The 22,060-nt window shown below is 43.1% G+C and overlaps 1 protein-coding gene across 3 annotated transcripts in view; it reads left to right on the top strand.

Moving 5' to 3' along the window:
• LOC106573951 (roquin-1) overlaps nucleotides 1-21,718 on the top strand; it is an 81,928-nt gene extending 60,210 nt beyond the window's left edge. The window contains exons 4-18 of one of the 3 annotated variants that reach the window (XM_014149430.3): nucleotides 508-750; nucleotides 1,585-1,760; nucleotides 3,441-3,641; nucleotides 3,757-3,889; nucleotides 4,210-4,328; nucleotides 4,588-4,700; nucleotides 4,899-5,153; nucleotides 5,249-5,433; nucleotides 5,636-6,000; nucleotides 6,227-6,388; nucleotides 6,509-6,655; nucleotides 7,063-7,270; nucleotides 7,358-7,602; nucleotides 7,929-8,017; nucleotides 10,661-21,718. In XM_014149430.3, coding sequence (XP_014004905.2) covers nucleotides 508-750; nucleotides 1,585-1,760; nucleotides 3,441-3,641; nucleotides 3,757-3,889; nucleotides 4,210-4,328; nucleotides 4,588-4,700; nucleotides 4,899-5,153; nucleotides 5,249-5,433; nucleotides 5,636-6,000; nucleotides 6,227-6,388; nucleotides 6,509-6,655; nucleotides 7,063-7,270; nucleotides 7,358-7,602; nucleotides 7,929-8,017; nucleotides 10,661-10,826 — 2,807 coding nt within the window. In that variant the 3' untranslated portion in view covers nucleotides 10,827-21,718. Of the gene's footprint in view, nucleotides 1-507; nucleotides 751-1,584; nucleotides 1,761-3,440; nucleotides 3,642-3,756; nucleotides 3,890-4,209; nucleotides 4,329-4,587; nucleotides 4,701-4,898; nucleotides 5,154-5,248; nucleotides 5,434-5,635; nucleotides 6,001-6,226; nucleotides 6,389-6,508; nucleotides 6,656-7,062; nucleotides 7,603-7,928; nucleotides 8,018-10,660 lie in introns of all 3 variants that reach the window. The other 2 variants (XM_045697315.2, XM_014149432.3) reach the window with 2 other exon arrangements.
• Nucleotides 21,719-22,060: the final 342 nt, after the last annotated feature.

The following is a 22,060-nucleotide window of genomic DNA, read 5'->3' as shown; positions in this document are numbered from 1 at the left end:
ATGGTTCTCTCTCTCTCTCTCTCTCTCATATCTTGAATGGTTCTCTCTCTCTCTCTCTCTCTCATATCTTGAATGGTTCTCTCTCTCTCGCTCTCATATCTTGAATGGTTCTCTCTCTCTCTCTCTCTCTCTCATATCTTGAATGGTTATATCTCTCTCTCTCTCTCTCTCTCATATCTTGAATGGTTCTCTCTCTCTCGCTCTCATATCTTGAATGGTTCTCTCTCTCTCTCTCTCTCTCTCTCATATCTTGAATGGTTCTCTCTCTCTCTCTCTCTCATATCTTGAATGGTTATCTCTCTCTCTCTCATATCTTGAATGGTTCTCTCTCTCTCTCATATCTTGAATCTTGCTTTCTCTCTCTCATCTTTCCTTTTCATCTCCTCCACATCCATTTGCTTTGATACTCGTGTTTTGCTGTTCCACAATTTCCTCCTTAATGTTCACACTGGTTGTAAGTTGCTATGAATAAGCCTCTCTCACACTTCATCCTCTCCTCTCCTCCAGGTGTGGGGTTGAGCACCAGCAGCGCCCAGAGTTCTCTGAGTCGGCCCATGCAGAGGAAGCTGGTGACCCTGGTGCACTGTCAGCTGGTGGAGGAGGAAGGCCGGGTGAGGGCCACGCGGGCGGCCAGGTCCCTGGGGGAGCGCACCGTCACTGAGCTCATTCTGCAGCACCAGAACCCCCAGCAGCTCTCCTCCAACCTGTGGGCTGCAGTCAGGGCAAGGGGCTGCCAGTTTCTCGGCCCAGGTAACACGTATACAATAGCGAAGTGCCCCTGAACTTCTGTCTTTCTCAGCCATATTTTTTCTGTGTTTTGAGGGGTGCAAAATCCATTTGTCACTTAAATCTCGTTGGATTGATTTGCTTTCATTTTACTCCTGTGACTCTTTCATATTCGTGCTTCTGCCTGTTCTTTTTCCCCCGTTAATGTTACGACCACTGAAATGTTTGTAATGACTTGTCATACACACCCCAGTAATGGATGAACAGGGATCAAAGGAATACATTGTCTTTCGGTTTTGTCTTTACAGCATTGTCTCTACACATACATCACAAGAAATAGGATAACTTAATTTTGATAGGTGTTATATTTTTTTCAATTCCACAAAAAATTAGAATTAATAGTTGAAATGCTTACAAATTAGATGCTCTGAAATGAAAGAAACTTCTGAAAATGAACACTCGGATTATAGTGATATGTCTTATCTCAACTGTAATGTAAAGTGTGTGTGTGTCTGTGTGTGTGTGTGTGTGTGTGTGTGTGTGTGTGGGTACACCTTTTATATATAATCTAGAGCCGAGCATGTTGATTTTTAATCTGAGAGTAACCTGCTATTGACACTTGTTTTATGCAACAGCGCATTTGACTGCAGGTAGGTGTTGACAGAGCAAGTTTTTGGTGGTTGGAGCCCTGTCCCACCCCGTTATGTTAAGTTTTATATATGCAAATACACCCAATGTATTTATGCAAATTAGGCAAATTTTATTTGAACATAAAATATAAAGTCTGGGCCCAAATTACATGTCAATGAATGTAATCTGAGGAAAAATGTTAAGCATATGTTGTGCTGTCTGTTGTAGCGATGCAGGAGGAGGCTCTGAAGCTAGTGCTTTTGGCTCTGGAGGACGGCTCCGCTCTATCCAGGAAGGTCCTGGTGCTGTTTGTGGTTCAGAGGTTAGAGCCACGCTTCCCACAGGCCTCCAAGACCAGCATAGGCCACGTGGTGCAGCTCCTCTACAGGGCCTCCTGCTTCAAGGTAGGTCTGACACGACCTACAAACGGTGGTGTGAAAAGTACTCAATTGTCATACTTGAGTAAAAGTAAAGATGCCTTAATATAAAATGTGTGAAAGTCACAGTAAAATACTACTTAGGTAAAAGTCTAAAAGTGTTTGGTTTTAAATATACTTAAGTATAAATCATTTCAAATTCCTTATATTAAGCAAACCAGACCACACCATCTTTTTTTATTTTTACAGATAGTCAGGGGCACAATACAACACTCATTTACAAACGAAGCATTTGTGTTTAGTGAGTCTGCCAGGTCAGAGGCAGTAGGATGACCAGGGATGTTCTCTTGATAAGTGTGTGAATTAGACCATTTTCCTGTCAAAATGTAACGAGTACTTAGGAAAAATGTATGGAGTAAAAAGGACATTATTTTCTTTAGGAATGTAGTGAAGTAAAAGTTGCCAAAAATATAAAAAGTAAAGCAACTCCAAAAAACGACTTAAGTAGTACTTCAAAGTATTTAGTAAATCTAAAATTTGGACTTGTCAGACCAAAGGACAGATTTCCACTGGTCTAATGTCCATTGTTTCTTGGCCCAAGCAAGTCTCTTCTTCTTATTGGTGTCCTTTTTAGTAGTGGTTTCTTTGCAGAAATTCGACCATGAAGACCTGATCGACACAGTCTCCTCTGAACAGTTGATGTTGATGTGTCTGAAGCATTTATTTGGGCTGCAATTTCTGAGGCTGGTAACTCTAATGAACTTATCCTCTGGGGCAGAAGTAACTCTGGGTCTTCCATTCCTGTGGTGGTCTTCATGAGAGCCAGTTCAAAGTCCTTGACATTTTCCGCATTGACTGACCTTTGTCTTAAAGTAATGATGTACTGTCATTTGTCTTTGCTTATTTGAGCTGTTCTTGCCATAATATGGACTTAGCCTTATTTGGTAAAAGACCATCTTCTGTATACCCCCCAACCTTGTCACAACACAACTGATTGGCTCAAACGCATTAAGAAGGAAAGAAATTCCACAAATCAACTTTTACGAAGGCACACCTGTTAATTGAATTGCATTCCATGTGACTACCTCATGAAGCTGGTTGAGAGAATGCCAAGAGTATGCAAAGCTGTCAAGGCAAAGGGTGGCCACTTTGAAGAATCTCAAATATAAAATATATTTTGATTTGTTTAACACTTCTTTGGTTACTACATGATACCATGTGTTTTTTCATAGTTTTGATGGCTTCACTATTATTCTACAATGTAGAAAATAGTAACAATAAAGAAACCCTGGAATGAGTACGTGTGTCCAAACTTTTGACTGGTACTGTACACCCATACAAACATAGACATGGCCGTGATCTGACTGACGGTGTCTCGGGGAGAGTTGGGATATGCAAAAAAGAAACATTTTCATTTCACACATGCTTATTAATGAACAAATAAGAACCCACCAAATTGTTAATTATTATTACATGATTCTAAGACCAGCATAGGCCATGCGGTGCAGCTCCTTTAGAGCCTACTGCATTAGGGCATGCAACTGAAAAGGTTTTAAAACATTTTTCAACAGAAAATCTAAATGGGAGGTAGACCCTCCTCCCAGTCCCTTTCAGTACATTTTCTTCCAATCCGTGTAGTCAGTCTAATAAGCACAACCCAGATGTATCTGCCCTGATTTTGTCCTGTCTGTCATCCCGTGTATTCAGGTGACCAAACGTGATGAGGACTCGTCCCTGATGCAGTTGAAGGAGGACTTCTGGACGTACGAGGCACTGCGGCGCGAACACGACTCCCAGATCGTCCAGATCGCAATGGAGGGGGGCCTCCGCATCGCCCCTGACCAGTGGTCTTCCCTGCTCTACGGGGACCAGTCGCACAAGTCCCACATGCAGTCCATCATCGACAAGGTGTGTGGGAATTTTGTGTTTTTATGTGATGGACCACATTTTGCTATAACATGACTGTTGGCCTAGCCGTAGTGGTGTTGCTGTAAATTGAACAGTGATTTTGTGTGTGTGTCAGTTGCAGACGCCAGCGTCGTTTGCTCAGAGTGTTCAGGAGCTGACCATCGCCCTGCAGAGGACAGGTGACCCGGCCAACCTGAACCGCCTGCGACCACACCTGGAGCTGCTAGCCAACATCGACCCAAGTCCAGGTTGCTCCATTTTACATCACACCACTACCCTTTTTACAGTATCGTGCCGACCCGGACCGAACTGTGCTGGCTCTATTTTGTTAGCTCAGTACAGCTTTGTTTAGCTTGATTCGGCTCAGCAGTGTGAGAAGCCATCAACACTCTCACTTTAAAAATGTGGAGTAAGTTGTATACCTTTTCAGATCAGTAAAAGAAAGCCAAATTGAAATGTGTTTTTAAATGTAAGCAACACTGTGCCGTACATTCACAGTGCCTGTTAGACCCTGTCCCCAGTGCTCTTCCAGGCATAACGCATCTAACTGAAAAATACCTTGTCTTAGACTCCCCTCCCCCCACGTGGGAGCTGCTGGACACGGGCTTGGTGGCAGTGAAGACTGTGGTACACGGCCTGGTGGACTTCATCCAGAACCACAGCAAGAAGGGGAGCGACCCACAACAGGTCTGAATCTAGAAACGCATACCTCGAAATAAGATCTAAATCTATAGAACAGGTCTGAAATTATAGGTAATGCCAGGGTCGTGTTCATTAGGGCATGAAACGTCATTTTGCTGCCTGATGAATACGACCCATGTTTGATTCTGGAATGATACTAGTAATGGCAGTCTGGTAGTCTGTGGGTTTATGACCATAACAGTAACGATAACAACATATTTTGGCTTGTCAATTTTAACGTGGCCTGTGGTGTCCCCCTCCCCAGCCACCCCAGCACAGTAAATACAAGACGTACATGTGTCGGGACATGAAGCAGAAGGGGGGCTGTCCTCGAGGAACCAGCTGCACCTTCGCTCACTCTCAGGACGAGCTAGAGAAGTGAGTACAACGCTCCACCCTGAGACACTCCCAATGGGGGATCATTGGGCAGAATCCAAATTGTACTTAATGGTAAATTATGTATTGATGTTTGGTGGAAAGTTCAATTCAGCACTGCTAGTGTGACAGCAATCATTAGGCCAGACACAGGTGTTGAAACCTCTTTCACTAACCATGTCTTTCTCCTTCTTTCTGAAGGTACCGTAAGATGAACAAGCGGCTGGCTGCCCGCCGGCCCCTCAGCCTATCCCTGACGCAGCTGAATGAGGTTGGCCTATTGCCCGAGGAGGTGGGGATGCTGGAGGGGCTGGCACACAAGGGCTTGACGAATGGCATGGTGGCGTCGGTCACAGGCTCCGCCCTGCCCCAGCTCATCTCCCGCGGCGCCGACCCCTCGATGCGGAAGCCCCAGTCCCAGGGAAGCCTCAGTGCCCCCAGCTCTCCTCCAGACTTGTGAGTAGATGGACATACAGAGCATCTGTATATATATATATATATGACAGATGCTCTGTATGTCCATCTACTCACAAGTCCTTTGTCTTTCTCAGACTAGACCCTGTGCCCAATCGGGCCATGGCCCACCCCAGGATGGCAGTGGACCACCTGGCCATGCACAAGCAGATGCCCAGGAGGCCCTCCATGTACCCCCCTCAGCAGGGAGAACTCTTCTACCCCCCTGAGCCCAGGGCACCTCCATCAGCCCTGCAGTATGAGGCCTCCCAGAACGCCCCAGGTAAGGCAGCACAAACTATACTTTTGTTCTGTGATTTTCCTATTTTTTTTGTATGCATCTATGTATCTTGAGGCTATGACTCATCAGCTGATTTAAAAACTGTTTCTCTCTGGGAGCAATTTGACTGGAAATCTCCTAGTCGTGTGGTTTCATTGTGCTTATCTAACACCAATCATGTTGTCACTATTCTGTGTCCTGTCAGGTAACCCCCCCTACCCCTACCAGCCCTCTCAGTACCCACCCCAGCCTCGCTACGTCCGGAACCCCCCTCCCACCAACGATCCGGCCTTGCCCCCCTACCCCGGCACCTACCCCCAGGAGCGCCAGTGTCCCCCTCAGCCCTCAAGTTCCCACTTCTCCAACGCCAACCCCCATGGGTATGCGCCTCCCCCGCATTATGACGGCCGTCGACACCCCGCCTACCCCCCTCCACCACCACAGTCCTATCCCCACCGGGAGGACCCCTCCTCCATGCCTGTGGACGAGGCCTCCAGAGAAAGATACCTTCCTGAGGGTTACCACCCCTCTGGCCCCCACCCCAGCCACATGAGGCCCTACACCCCCAGGGTAAGAACAGGTCTGCAGTACGAGGCTCGTCTAAAGGACAGTATACATTACTATGCCACTTATGCAATTACATTTTAGTAGTTCTGTCATCAGCCTTACTCAGATTGAGTAAATACCTTATTCAGCTAATCACAATAAGCGTTCAGGATAAATCCACTTCAAAAATGTATTTCCATCACTGCAAAAGTGTGCTACAGTAAAGGTGTCCACATGTCCTGTTGTACAGGAGTCTTACAGCCGACCCCAGCCCACTCCCAGTCTGGACTACTTGCACCGCCGACGCCAGGAGATCATGGCCCAGCTAGAAGACGGGAAGCAGGTCACTCCCCCACCCTTCGCCCCCTCGCCTACACTGCCACACCACTACGAGTCCAACTACACACAGGAGGTAAGAGGGAACTCTCAGCTGGTGTCTGTGGTTATATTCAGTGGTAGCCCCAGGTGCTGTCACTGCAGTTAGTTACTTCAAAGAATAGGTTGATTTAAAAATACTGTGTTTGTGTCACAGCAACAGCAGTACTTGGAGAACTCACAAGCGTTTTCAAAGTACCGTGAGCCAGACTACGCTAGCCAGTACTCTCCTTGGTCATGTGACACTATCAGCTCCTACATTGGCAGTAAGGAGGGCAAGTCCAGAGACAGTATGGAGAGGATGGTGAGTGTCATTAATCATTATCTAATCCCATTCAATGTCCTGTTTGTTTGTAAAGCTTGACTGCTTTTTAATGTACCAAATCTGATATCTAAAGCTCAAAACATCTTCCAAAGCTCATTGTCTTGCAATAGGTCAAACATCTGTATTTTTTTTTTCTTTGACAGATGTTAACTATTCTATAGTTTTTTTTTTTCCTTTTACACCTTGACTGATTAAAGGTTACTTGCACCTTATGTACTAATCAAAGGTCACCGGAAGCCAATAGAAGTGCTGAGATTTATTGAGAACACAGTTAAACTCAACAAATACTCTTTCAACTACAGTTTTGACTGGAGTGGGTCTGGTAGTTTCTCTATGCAACATTATATAACTATTTCCACTGGTTGTGGCCTCTATGGGGGTTGTAGAACGCTGAGGGGAAAGGTGTGGAAGGCAGGCGCAGGGCTGCCGAGGCCAGAGACGACGACCCTATCATCCCCTTTGGCTCTCTGCCCACCGTGTCACGCTTCGGGGTGATCTCCCGCACCCCCAAGACGGGCTACTTGTCTGCCGGCCCGGGGCAGGCCATGACCCTCTCACAGGGGACCAATGGCCCCAAACACGGCGCTGCAACAGGTACAGGGAGAACTCGTACACCTTTTGGGTTTTGCTCTGTTTGCTGCATTTCGCAGAGTCTGACTGGCTCTTGTTGTCCCCCTGCAGGGTGGGGTGCTGCCGGGTACAGCCAGCCCCCTCAGGCCCACCTCAGTGAACGGCCAGTCAAGGAGAGGGAGCAGCTGACGATGGAGCTCCAGCAGGTCAATCAGCAGATCAACAAGCAGACTGCCCAGGCGGACCATCCCAGCCCGGTGGAGTGGTCGTCGGGGAGCGTCTCCAGCCAACAGCTGAGCCTGGAGCTCCACCATGTGGAGCGGGAGATCGGCAAGAGGACCCGCCAGATAGCCCTGGTGAGAGAGACGGAGATGGACAAATGGAGAGGGAGAAATAAATATATATATATATATACGCATGCATGCATGCATGCGCGCGCACACACCCACACAGCCTGCTTTGATCTCTAAAACGGCAATGTGAACAGGAGCAGGGCTGAAGGAGCCCTGGGCTAATGTCACTGCTACTGCTATCCCACTTATAAAACATGAAAGAGTGAAACACAACCGAGCCCAACAAGTGCAGCTTGAAAGCTTTTCTTCTGAGACAATATTGATGTACACTCTCAAACGTACAAGCTTTGTCTCCCAGTCACTATTGTGGTGCCATTGTCCCCTTGCAGGAGCACCTTGTGAGTCATGATGGGAGTGGGGCGTATAAGCTGAAGCCCACTGAGAACGGGCAGAGAGCGGAGCACTCGTTGGTCCTCAGGTAAATGGCACACAGCAAGAGTAGTTTGTTCATCTCAACTGCTGTGCCATAAGGAACCGTTAAGTTTGCTCCAGAATCTCCCTTAAAAACAAAATATTTAAGATAAGAAATGCTGTCTTAGAAATTACCCACATTTTCTCACATTGTTTTGAAATGACTTTTTAAATATAAGAAGTTACAAACTACTGCCATTTGATGCTGTAAAATACACTACATTACCAAAAGTAAACAAGGCAAGAAAAGAAACGGCCCTTTTTCAGGACCCTGTTTTTCAAAAAGATAATTGGTAAAAATCCAAATAACTTCACAGATCTTCATTGTAAAGGGTTTAAACACTGTTTCAATGCTTGTTCAATGAACCTTAAGCAATTAATGAACATGAACCTGTGGAACGGTCGTTAAGACACTAACAGCTTACAGACGGTAGGCAATTAAGGTCACAGTTATGAAAACTTAGGACACTAAAGAGGCCTTTCTACTGACTCTGAAAAACACCAAAAGAAAGACGCCCAGGGTCCCTGCTATCTGCGTGAACGTGCCTTAGGCATGTTGCAAGGAGGCATGAGGACTGCAGATGTGGCCAGGGCAATAAATTGCAATGTCCGTACTGTGAGACGCCTAAGACGGCGCTACAGGGAGACAGGACAGACAGCTGATCGTCCTCGCAGTGGCAGACCACGTGTAACACCTGCACAGGATCGGTACATCCGCACATCACACATGTGGGACAGGTACAGGATGGCAACAACAACTGCCCGAGTTACACCTGGAACGCACAATCCCTCCATCAGTGCTCAGACTGTCCTTAATGGGCTGAGAGAAGCTGGACTGAGGGCTTGTAGGTCTGTTGTAAGGCAGGTCCTCACCAGACATCACCGGGAACAACGTCGCCCATGGGCACACACCCACCGTCACTGGACCAGACAGGACTGGCAAAAAGTGCTCTTCACTGACAAGTCGCGCTTTTGTCTCACCAGAGGTGATGGTCAGATTTGCGTTTATCGTCGAAGGAATGAGCGTTACACCGAGGCCTGTACTCTGGAGCGGGATCGACTTGGAGGTGGAGGGTTCGTCATGGTCTGGGGTGGTGTGTCACAGCATCATCGGACTGAGCTTGTTGTCATTGCAGGCAATCTCAACACTGTGCGTTACAGGGAAGACATCCTCCTGCCTCATGTGGTACCCTTCCTGCAGGCTCATCCTGACATGACCCTCCAGCAGGGAACTTGCTGGTGCCTTGGTGGAAGTGTGGGGTAACATCTCACAGCAAGAACTGGCAAATGTGGTGCAGTCCATGAGGAGGAGATGCTCTGTAGTTAATGCAGCTGGTGGCCACACCACATACTGACTGTTACTTTTGTTTGCTGAAAATAAACACAGTTGACAGTGAGAGGACTTTTTTGTTGTTGTTGCTGAGTTTATATGGACACCTGCTGGTCGAACATTCCAAAATCATGGGCATTAGTATGGAGTTGCCCCCCCCCCCCCTTCCCCCCCGCTGCTATAACAGCCTCCACTCTTCTGGGAAGGCTTTCCACTAGATGTTGGAACATTGTGGGGGAACTTGCTTCCATTCAGCCACAAGAGAATTAGTGAGGTTGGGCACTGATGTTGGGCGATTAGGTCTGACTCGCAGTCGGCGTTCCAATTCATCCCAAAGGTGTTCGATGGGGTTGAGGTCAGGGCTCTGTCCAGGCCAGTCAAGTTCTTCCACACCGATCTCGACAAACCATTTCAGTATGGACCTCGCTTTGTGCACAGGGGCGTTGTCATGCTGAAACTGGAAAGGACCTTCCCCAAACTGTTGCCACAAAGTTGGAAGTACAGAAGCTTCCAATGGAGCAGAGGTTTATACCACTCCAGCATTGCACATGGCGATCTTAGGCTTGTGCGCGGCTGCTCGGCCATGGAAACCCATTTCATGAAGCTCCCGCCGAACAGTTCTTGTGCTGACGTTGCTTCCAGAGGCAGTATGGAACTCGGTAGTGAGTGTTGCAACCGAGGGAAGACCAGTTTTACACGCTTCAGCACTCGGCGGTCCCGTTCTGTGAGCTTGTGTGGCCTTTCACTTCGCGGCTCAGCTGTTGTTGCTCCTAGACGTTTCCACTTCACAATAACAGCACTTACAGTTGACTGGTGCAGCTCTATTAGGGCAGACATTTGACAAACTGACTTTTTGGAAAGGTGACATCCTATGACGGTGCCACGTTGAAAGTCACTGAGCTCTTCAGTAATGCCATTCTACTGCCAGTGTTTGTCTATGGAGATTGTATGGCAGTGTGCTCGATTTTATACAACTGTCGACAACGGGTGTGGCTGAACTAGCCGAATCCACTAACTTGAAGGGGGTGTCCACATACGTTTGGGTGTATATGGTTGCAAAAATGACCAGAAAAAACAATAGAAGGAATGCTTGAAAAAAAGTGCGATCTACTTTTCACCAAAACTTCTCTTGTGATCAACGAAACAATGATGAATTCACTGTCGGTACCACCAGTGTGATGCTACTTGCACTGTTCTCAATGGCTTAACTAAAAAGTCATTACGTAATTCATGAAGATTAAAAAAAATGTATGTAGAATAATATGAAATGTTTGATTCATTGTTTCTTCCTATCTCTCTCTGACCTTTCATTCTCTGCAGTGAGGGCTGTAACGGTCCCAGTGGTGTGCTGCAGGACGGCAGTGTGGCCAGCGGTGGTTTGTCCTGCCTTACCAGCAAGACCTCGTCCCTCAGCCTGTCTGCAGACCTCCCCATCACTGGGGGCACTGACCGAAAGACCAACGGCATGGTCCACCTGTGCTCCTAGCCACACAACTGGAGTCTGGTATTACCACCACAGCTACAACTAACCAATCAGTCAACCACATAGAGCCTTAGGAAACCCCTCATCCTCTGACCGTTAGAACCGTTCCACTGTCATTTTGAGACACACAACCAGGTCCTCCAAACTGTCTGGTATACCCTACCTACATCCACATTTTCAAAATCTGATTGACGCCACTAAGAGAATTTTAACTTGATTACAAAATGTGTGGAGAGAGGCGCCATCTCTCTCCTGCTTAAAATGGCAAGAGACCGTTCTAGGTTTCTTACAATGAGGGATTTGTGGTAGAAGGGCTCGGAGTATCTAAGTAACTGAAAAAGCCACTGATTTGCAAATGTGGATGTAGTGCCATCATAAACAACAGCGCTTCATTTGATACAACACAAATTTGCACACTTGCAACTTTAGTCTGTCTACAACTAAGCAGTATCTGCCCTGAATTTAATTTTTGTAAAGTTTTTTTTTTTGTTCTGTGAATGAATGTTTTTTTTTTCATATAAAATCTCAACCTGCTTTGGAAACCAGATGTTTAGATTTATGCTCCATGAACTCAAACCCAATAATGATTAGAAGAATAATATAACAATGAGACCAGTTCCTTGGTTTCAAATAGATAAGGCCACCATAACTGCATTGACATTAATTACATCTGTTGTTAGCTTCACAATGTGCACATTGTTTTTTTTTTTTTTTGTAGCATCGCTACAGCAATATTTGTGCTTAGCATATATGCAGGTCCTGAAATGCGGACTTTGTGTTTGGAATTAATTGTAAGTTCTTGTTTCTAAGCTGCAATGTTATTCGCAGACCATTTTTTTTGTATTATAATTCTTTTGGGGTTTCGATAAGTTTGACTCTTGGTTCTCTGAAGGAGGACATTTACACCTTATCAAAATATCTCCACCACATAGAAACAATACTGGTTGGCAACCAGCTGTGAATAAGTTTGCGCATATCCAAGATAATACATATTGAAGATGACACTGGCCTCTTGAAGGTAGAGAACGCCTTTCAACTGGGCAGTTTTGAGATTTAGATGAAACTATCAGATACATTTTAACAAGAAGCAAAGGCTCCCTTGTGTCCACTTCAGTGGCCTGACCCTCTTTTGGCATCTCCCCTCACCACTACCACCACCTTCAGGATATTTACTTCAGCCTCTACCATCCATGCTTTGGTATGGGGCTGATGAGGAAAAGGATATATACATTTAGGCTTGGCATTCAAGCTGTCGTGTTTTGGGTGTAATTTAAATGCAGTGATGGACTAGGTGGGAGGGAATCACAACATGGGTCAAGCATACGTCTGCCTGTTGATGGGGTGGTCAGAGGTACTGGGTATATGGAGTAAAGGAAACAGGAACGAAGCCAGACATGACCCATGGCTGGAATTTGAGACCTTGATCTACAAAACATGTTTGCACTTTCATAGCTTTAAGGATGGTTTGTACTGAGTATATGTATTTATTAAATGTACAGTATTTGCATCCTGAGGATGGTTATAACATTAAAAGGTCAAACTTAAAACCACATTCTGTTTTAAGAACGTGTAGTTCAAGATGGCCATGGTTGCTCCCTAAGGTCCTAATAGTGTTGGCCATGTTGTACAGAGCAAGGTTCAAACAGCCACTCTGTTTTTATACATCAATCTACTGTAAAATTATTTTTTCTTTTTCTGTAAAGTTACGACATGTTCACTCCCACAATTGTGACACCCGGTATGCTGTCAACATACCCGTAACACCGCAAATTACAGGAAAGGTGAAATTCCTTTTTCAGTTCCTCATCTCCACTCCTCTGAGCACCTTTTTCAGCAGCAGACATTTGTCTAGTTTTAATATATTTTAACTTCCAAGAAGTTGCTCTAGTAAAAGGGTTTGTGATGCGTTCCTGGAGAAGGCTTTAATCATTTGTAGATGGGGGGGGTTGATGCATAGGAGGTGACAGGCCACTGAACTGGGCTAAGGCAGAGCTACAGTTAGCAAAGCAGTTAGCATCACTGGAGACAACCACTGCACCACCACACAGGGTGGGAGGAGACTAGGAAAGGCATTTTGACGACACCAAATAAGTGCTTTTTCCCAAATATGAACAAATTAAGTGCTGCAGTTGCATTATCTGCATTACTTTTACATTTTTTATGTGCTTAAATTATCGCCATCCCTCACACAGATGCAAATTGTTATTCCCAGATGCATGCGAACTATGAAATTAAGTACTACAAGCTTACTTTCCTTCTTGGTAAGATTAATTCACAGAATGTATTCAAAGGTGTCATATTGTGAAATGGTGGCTGGGATATTCCATTTGAATTCAAAATATATCCAACTGGATTAGTCAAACTTGTTTTAAATCTAGTCTTTGTCTTTATGGAAATATTTAAATATGTTATACGTGTGTTTTTTTTTTTATAGTTACATCTCACTTTTTTAGATTTTATTTCAAATATGAAACGGCTTACACTGTATATGTATAGACTATATACACATTATACTGTACTGTATTTGTACAGTATATGCACATTAGAGTATATACACATTATACTGTATGTGTATATACACATTATACTGTATTTTCAAAGCCAGACAATGACACTGACTTATTAAGTCAATTCGTGTCCTATAGAAGTTCTCTGCCTTCTGTGCACATGACATTGAAATGTCCATTAGTCCTCAAAAGTTGCTGCCTTTTTTTGAGTTCTCCCCAGTTTGTCCCAATGCTTTGTCTGCACTCATGTCAGAGCATTGGATAGCATTCTAGCAATATTATGGAAAATGACTGTTAACAAGAGGACAATGTTGGCTACTCAATGCAATTTGCGTTACTCTTCATGCTAATCATAACCAATGGTCCTTCAACCCTCCTTATTAATCGTGACAGAGTTAAGGACATGAGGACACAGTCCCTTAATTGGCATGGCATCATGCATGTTTGTGATTACAGAAGTTATCTCGCTTTAGTCACCTCTGTATCATGTAGTGGGGAATGAATTGCGTTGTAGTGTAGCCATCGCGATGGCTAAATGATGGTAGTTGTTTGTAGTAGTTTTAGAGCACTTCATAGGAAAATAAAATCTATGTATCATTGTGCAAAAGCACCTGTAGTTCTGGGGCTGAACAGAACTGCAGTCAACTATGCTGTGTGCATACATAGCCCAAAAATATTTTTGTCTGGGGAAGTGACGACCATTGGTGTTATCATAAGGTCACATGACTTGCTTTCCATACGGAAAGAACTTCCATATATGATATTTGTTTGATCTCTGTGGCTTTGACAGCCCTGACTTCCTGTCAGGAACTTCATGTTGGTTATCTGAAGAGCAGTGTTGTTCCAGAGGTCAAATGACTCTATCAATAAATCTGTCAAACCATATGGTAAAATCAACTACAACAATCGCATTTGGGACTGAACTTCAGGTAATGCTTACGGTTCAGTTTCAGATAGCTCTACATTTACATTTAAGTCATTTAGCAGACGCTCTTATCCAGAGCGACTTACAAATTGGTGGATTCACCTTACGATATCCAGTGGAACAACCACTTTACAATAGTGCATCTAAATCTTTTAAGGGGGGGTTAGAAGGATTACTTTATCCTATCCTAGGTATTCCTTAAAGAGGTGGGGTTTCAGGTGTCTCCGGAAGGTGGTGATTGACTCCGCTGTCCTGGCGTCGTGAGGGAGCTTGTTCCACCATTGGGGTGCCAGAGCAGCGAACAGTTTTGACTGGGCTGAGCGGGAACTGTGCTTCCTCAGAGATAGGGAGGCGAGCAGGCCAATGTATTTGGACAAATGTTCCTCCATCAGCGTCATCAATACAACATGTCTCCTTACTCATGTACATCCATCAGCGTCATCAATACAACATGACTGAGCCTTTTTATAATGAAACATGTTCCTCCATAAAGTGTCATCAATACAACATGTCTCCCTATAAAAGGCTCAGTCATTGCCTTTCCGAATGTGGGTTAATAATGCACACTTTTGTCTTGAAGGTATGCAGACCTTTTACAGAGAAAATCAAAGTCCTCAGGATTTGGTTGAGAGTTGTCGGGGTGTTAGCAGCTAGGCAAGGGATGCTAATTTACCAATTTAGTGAGATGGGTCAACGTACAGATTTACCGTGACTTGACTCAGTGTTGAGGAATTGGGGTGTCTGAGATTAGACCCATGTACACTACCGTTCAAAAGTTTGGGATCACTTAAATGTCCTTGTTTTTGAAAGATAAACACTTTTTTCCCCATTAAAATAACTTCAAATTGATCAGAAATGCAGTGTAGACATTGTTAATGTTGTAAATGACTATTGTAGCTGGAAATGGCAGATTTTTTTATGGAATATCTACATAGGTATACAGAAGCCCATCATCAGCAACCATCACTCCTGTGTTCCAATGGCACGTTGTGTTAGCTAATCAAAGTTGATCATTTTAAAAGGCTAATTGATCATTAGAAAACCCTTTTGCAATTTTGTTTTGCCAGCCGAAAACTGTTGTTCTGATTTAAAGAAGCAATAAAACTGGCCTTCTTTAGACTAGTTGAGTATCTGGAGCATCAGCATTTGTGGGTTCGATTACAGGCTCAAAATGGCCAGAAATGAAGACCTTTCTTCTGAAACTTGTCAGTCTATTCTTGTTCTGAGAAATGAAGGCTATTCCATGTGAGAAATTGCCAAGATATTGACGATCTCGTACAACACTGTGTACTACTCCCTTCACAGAACATTACAAACTGGCTCTAACCAGAATAGAAAGAGAAGTGGGAGGCCCCGGTGCACAACTGAGCAAGAGGACAAGTACATTAGTGTCTCGTTTGAGAAACAGACGCCTCACAAATCCTCAACTGGCAGCTTCATTAAATTGTACCCGCAAAACATCACTCTCAACGTCAACAGTGAAGAGGCCTCTCCAGGATGCTGGCCTTCTAGGCAGAGTTGCAAAGAAAAAGGCATATCTCAGACTGGCCAATAAAAAAGAAAAGATTAAGCTGGGCAAAAGAACAGACACTGGACAGAGGAAGATTGGAAAAAAAGTGTTATGGACAGACAAATCAAAGTTTGAGATGTTCGGATCACAAAGAACAACATTCGTGAGACGCAGAAAAAATGAAAAGATGCTGGAGGAGTGCTTGACACAATCTGTCAAGCATGGTGGAGGCAATGTGATGGTCTGGGGGTGCTTTGGTGGTGGTAAAGTGGGAGATTTGTACAGGGTAAAAGGGATCTTGAAGGAAGGCTATCACTCCCTTTTGCAACGCCATGCCATACCCTGTAGACGGCGCTTAATTGGAGACAATTTCCTCCTACAACAGGACAATGACCTAAAGCACAGCTCCAAACTATGCAAGAACTATTTAGGGAAGAATCAGTCAGCTGGTATTCTGTCTATAATGGAGGGGCCAGCACAGTCACCGGAACTCAACCCTATTGAGCTGTTGTGGGAGCAGCTTGACCGTATGGTATGTAAGAAGTGCCCATCAAGCCAATCCAACTTGTGGGAGGTGCTTCAGGAAGCATGAGGTAATCTGAAGAGATTTCACCCCAACAAATTGACAACTAGAATGCCAAAGGGCTGCAAATGGAGAATTATTTGACGAAAGCAAAGTTTGAAGGACACAATTATTTCAATTAATCATTATTTATAACCTTGTCAACGTCTTGACTATATTTCCTATTCATTTTGCAAATAATTTCATGTATGTTTTCATGGAAAACAAGGACATTTTTCTAAGTGACCACAAACTTTTCAACGGTATTGTATGTTCTTGATACATTTTTTGAGGCAAATAACTGAATAAATGTATGTTACTATTTTGTAGACACACATACTGGTCTCTCGAGGCATCCTATGATCTTTAAAAGCACAGATTTAGGTTGGACCGGTTTTAAACATATAATTGCTGTGTAACATTTTTGATTTATAATTATACTGTTATTGTTTTTTGTTGCTGTTGCTTGGGAAGGCACTTCACATTTAAGCAATCGTAATGATTGGCTATAACAGCTTTGCTGTGATGCATTGTAGAGACCAAATTTGCTGAAGGTTCACCTCTCACCAGTTTTTTGAAATTTTTTATATTGCCATGCTTCATGGGTGACATGCTGACTACACTGGGTGCGTGCGTCTGCTTGCGTATGTTGGTTTTGTATATCCACACCAGGCCTGATCCAGACACAGAGGTTGAAACATCAAAACAAACTAGATTAATTTGGGGAAAGGGTGAAATGCATGAAACATTCATGGACATTGAGCTAGCTTGCTGTTGCTAGCTAATTTGTCCTGGAATTTAACCTGTTGAGGACAGACGTTCCGCTAGCGGAACGCCTCGCCAAATATCCAATGGTAGAGCGTGGCGCGAAATACAAAAACCTTTAAATGCTATAACTTCAATTTCTCAAACATATGACTATTTTACACCATTTGAAAGATGACTCTCGTTAATCCAACCACATTGTCCGATTTCAAAAAGGCTTTACAGCGAAAGCAAAACATTAGATTGTCAGGAGAGTACCCAGCCAAAAATAATCACACAGCCATTTTCCAAGCAAGCATATGTCACAAAAACCCAAACCACAGCTAAATGCAGCACTAACCTTTTGATGATCTTCATCAGATGACACTCCTAGGACATTATGTTATACAATACATGCATGTTTTGTTCAATCAAGTTCATATATCAAAATCCAGCTTTTTACATTAGCATGTGATGTTCAGAACTAGCCTACCCACTGAAAACTTCCGGTGAATTTACTAAATTTCTCATGATAAACGTTGACAAAATACATAATTATTTTAAGAATTATAGATACAGAACTCCTTTATGCAATCGCTATGTCAGATTTTAAAATAGCTTTTCGGCGAAAGCAGATTTTGCAATATTCTGAGTACATAGCTCAGCCATCACAGGCTAGCTATTCAGACACCCGCCAAGTTTGGGGCTCACTAAACTCAGAATTACTATTAGAAAAATTGTATTACCTTTGCTGTTCTTCGTCAGAATGCACTCCCAGGACTTCTACTTCAACAACAAATGTTGTTTTGGTTCCAAATAATCCATAGTTATATCCAAATACCTCAGTTTTGTTCGTGCGTTCAGGTCACTATCCAAAGGGTAACGCGCGAGCACATTTCGTGACAAAAAATTTCAAAATGTTCCATTACCGTACTTAGAAGCATGTCAAACGCTGTTTAAAATCAATTTTTATGCTATTTCTCTCATAAAATAGCGATAATATTCCAACCGGACAATGTTGTATTCATTCAAAGAGGGAAAGAAAAAAATGGCGAGGTCTCGTGAACGCGCATCTCCAGTCTCTCTGTCACCAGGCAGACCACTGACAAACTGTGCTGCTGTTATCTGCCCAGAGACAGGAGATGCCTCAATCCGGTTTCTGAAGGCTTTAGAGAGCCAATGGAAGCCTTAGAAAGTGTCACGTAACAGCTCAGATGCTGTAATTTCGATAGAGATGCAACAGAAGGACTACAAATTGTCAGACAGGCCACTTCCTGCTTGGAAACTTCTCAGGTTTTTGCCTGCCATATGAGTTCTGTTATAATCACAGACACAATTCAAACAGTTTTAGAAACTTTAGTGTTTTCTATCCAAATCTACTAATTATATGCATATTCTAGTTTCTGGGCAAGAGTAGTAACCAGATTAAATCGGGTACGTTTTTTTATCCGGCCGTGAAAATACTGCCCTCTATCCACAACAGGATAAACAATGGGTTGTTATTTTACCTGAAATGCACAAGGTTCTATTTTTTTCCCCAGGATCTTTTGAAGAATTTTGACCCATTTTGAGTCGCACAAAATCGTGTGTTCTCTAGTCCGACAATTAATCCACAGATAAAAGGTGAAACTTAGTTTCTAGTAATCTCTTCTTCTGTGGACTTCATATGGCGGTTGGCAACCAACTTTAAGGTGCTAATCTTCCACCAACTGGAGTGTGGACCTCCAGTCCAGCTTTCAATCACCCACTTGGGTATATTCTCCTGAAAACCAATGAGGAGATGGGAGAAACAGGACTTGCAGCCCGTCAAGCGTCAAATAGAACCAAGTTCTATTTGAACACCTGGCTACGCAGACACCTGCGAGCAGTTTAGATTAAATCATTAACATGTATGTGTACATTTATTTTGCCTGCTGACCACACTGCTTGCGTTGCAAAATACATTTACACATAGATGAACTGAGGTACACACTCCAGTTGGTGGTGGTAATGTACCTTAAAGTTGGTTGCCAGTTGACAAATAAAGTCCACAGGAGACTACTACTGGAGGAGAGTTTACTAGAAAATATTAGTTTCTCCTTTTATCTGTGGATTAAATGTTGGAGTAGAGAACACAACATTTTGTGACTCAATGGGTCAAGATTCTACAAAGATCCAGAAACAAAGGACCTTGTGCATTTTCAGGTAAAATAACAACCCAATGTTTATATCCCAGGACAAATTAGCTAGCAACAGCAAGCTAGCTAGTTAAATGTCCATGAATATTTCATGTTTCGACCTGTCCCCAAATTAATATAGTTTGTTCAGAGTTTTGATATTTCAAACTGTGTGTCCTGATGGCATCTGGTGTGGATGGACAAAATCAACACGCGCATGATGGCCCAAGCGGACCCACGCGCGTGCCCGGTGTAGTCAGCGTGTTAGACTACTTCTTAACATGCTGTGGTTTGTAAGGACAGCGATCAAAATTTTGCATTTTCCTTGTATGAAGAGGAAGGAACTACCATTGACGCACTGGGAAAGATAACTTAAGAGTTAATTAACTACTTTTCTGGGTTTGTCAAATTACATCGTTTGCATACATTTTCACAATTTTGTATCTTTATTTTTGCAGAGGTACGGTATTATGATCTTGGCCCATCATTGAGGGAACCATTTTGAATTGAGCTGTTTAAAGCACCGTCTGTTGCTCAATTATATTTTCATAATGAAGTATTTGCGCTGGTGCAACATTTTAACCTTTTTTTCAAATTAATATAATATTGAAACTTAAACATGCATGTTTGAATATGTCCTTGTAAAGTTTTTGAAGTATTCATTTAATTAGAAAAAATAAGGGCAAAATTCACAACTGCTTAGTAAATGTGATCCTTTGCATAGTATCTGCGTTGGAGTTCTCTTCGCTCTATACCATCACTGCTATCTTTTGAATACTGTCTGGTCTCAGTCGCTCTATTGTTGATTATTGATTGAAGCTTAAGAAATGTGACCTGCCTTCCAGCAGGCTATTGACTATTTCAAAGTTTAACATGCATACATGTAGGTTTGTCTATACACTACATCAACTTGCAACTGTTAATTAAACTCCTTCAGGAGTCAGCATTTATATTAAATGGTCTCTACGAATCAGCCCTGGAAACATGAGTCAATCGGCTGATTTCCATTGCAGAGCCGAGGAACCGCTTATCCTTTCTGAGACAAAGGAGTTCAGTGCCAGATTCTCTGGAGGGGTGAGTTTCCCGGAAGTCTTGCAGCACTAACGTCTTTACGAGTTTTACAATTGTAAAACTGTGACGCGCTAATATTAAAGATCCATTGATACCGGGGAAACTTGCCTATTTGTTTACATAGCCATTTGGTGTCTGTTAAATAGAAACCCAGGGAAATTGTTTGGCATGTTTTGGCTGTCACGTAGCATTGTTTGGTCTGTGTTTTAGATGGTGTTAGGCTCGCCAGAATTTGATGACAGAATTCTGTCTTTTCCGAGGGGCTTTTCGATCCTACGGAGGGGCTACCGAGTGTCGCAGCAGTCTAAGGCACTGTATCGCATTGCTAGAGGCGTCACTACAGACCCTGGTTCGATCCCGGGCTGTGTCACAACCGGCCATGATTGGCAGTCCCATAGGGTGGCGCACAATTGGCTCAGCATTGTTAGGGTTTATTTAGGCCGTCATTGTAAATAATAATTTTTCTTAACTGACTTGACAAGTTAAATAAAAAAAGACCCTTCTAAAAGGAATGTTTTGGAAGTTGTGTAGAGATCACAATAGTCTTAATTTATACTTTCTAATTTAAAGTGTGTGTGTGTGCGCGTGTGTGTGCGCGTGTGTGTGTGTGAGAGAGAGAGAGATATATGATCATTTAAGACAAGTATTGGGTAAACACAGTAACACTTGACAGTAGGATAGCCATACACCAAGACATGAGTAACTTCTGAATTCTTTGCCAAGAATGTCACATTCTTGTCCAGGAAATGTCTTGTTCAGTGATTCATTTGACTAAATACTGTGGAATTGTTTACTTTGGGCTTAGTTGTCCTTTTTAGCAATCATATGATGAGTTAAAAAATAAGTAACATAGGATGACCTAATATGACATATTAAACCACCCTGACAGGGAATTGATTTCCATGTGAGCGGCCATGTCCCAATGGGAGAGACCGCTTCATTTCAGATTGTTTTCTTGTTCACGCTGAACACACTCATTGCTTGCACTCAAATTGAATTCCTTGTAATAAGATGGGCTGTTCTTGTATTTTTTTTTTTCTCTCATTTTTTTCTCATTTTTTTTAAAACATATTTTCTAACTTTGGGAAATGTAATTGCTTTTGATTACTACTACCCAAGTTTTCTTGTAAGAGTTTGCTTAAATTAAGGTACAAGTTTAACTTCAACATTGTTTTTATATTATACTCCCTTAAGGAATGTTTAGAATGAGATATCTCCAATTTGGATGTAGGTCTTATACCATTTTTCTTTGTTAAAGAATTCACTGTGTGAAAATGGGATTGCATTTTTGTATAATACAATTGCTTTTGTTTTGTTTCTTTGAGGAGGGGAGAACTGGAAGTTTGAAGTAAATGTAACTGATGTGCAACAGTGATTCTTTACTGGCAGGGACTGTAATTAAACAATATTGTGAAACTGATGCCTTTTAACCATCTTTTGTACTTCTCCACACACACACACACACACACACACACACACACACAGCTGTTCATATGGCATAGAGCAACATTTTTGTGTACGACGTATGGGGTATTTAAGCAGGCTAAAGACAGTTTGCTGTTGCTACATCAATATTAGTATGTACGATTATACGAATGAGCCTGTACTTTCTTGTTCCTCACTGTGACAATTCTCTGTGCATTTGGTTCTATTTGTATCATTTCATATGAACAAATACTTGCGAAGACATTAGAACATTGGGTCACAGGATGTGGGACCAACGATCAATACTTCAAAGGTTGAGCTGAGTAAATGGTCCTTT

Source organism: Salmo salar, chromosome 16 (genome assembly GCF_965601325.2).
Source record: "Salmo salar chromosome 16, fSalSal1, whole genome shotgun sequence".
Lineage (NCBI taxonomy): Eukaryota > Metazoa > Chordata > Actinopteri > Salmoniformes > Salmonidae > Salmo > Salmo salar.
This window is presented reverse-complemented; position numbering and strand designations above follow the sequence as displayed.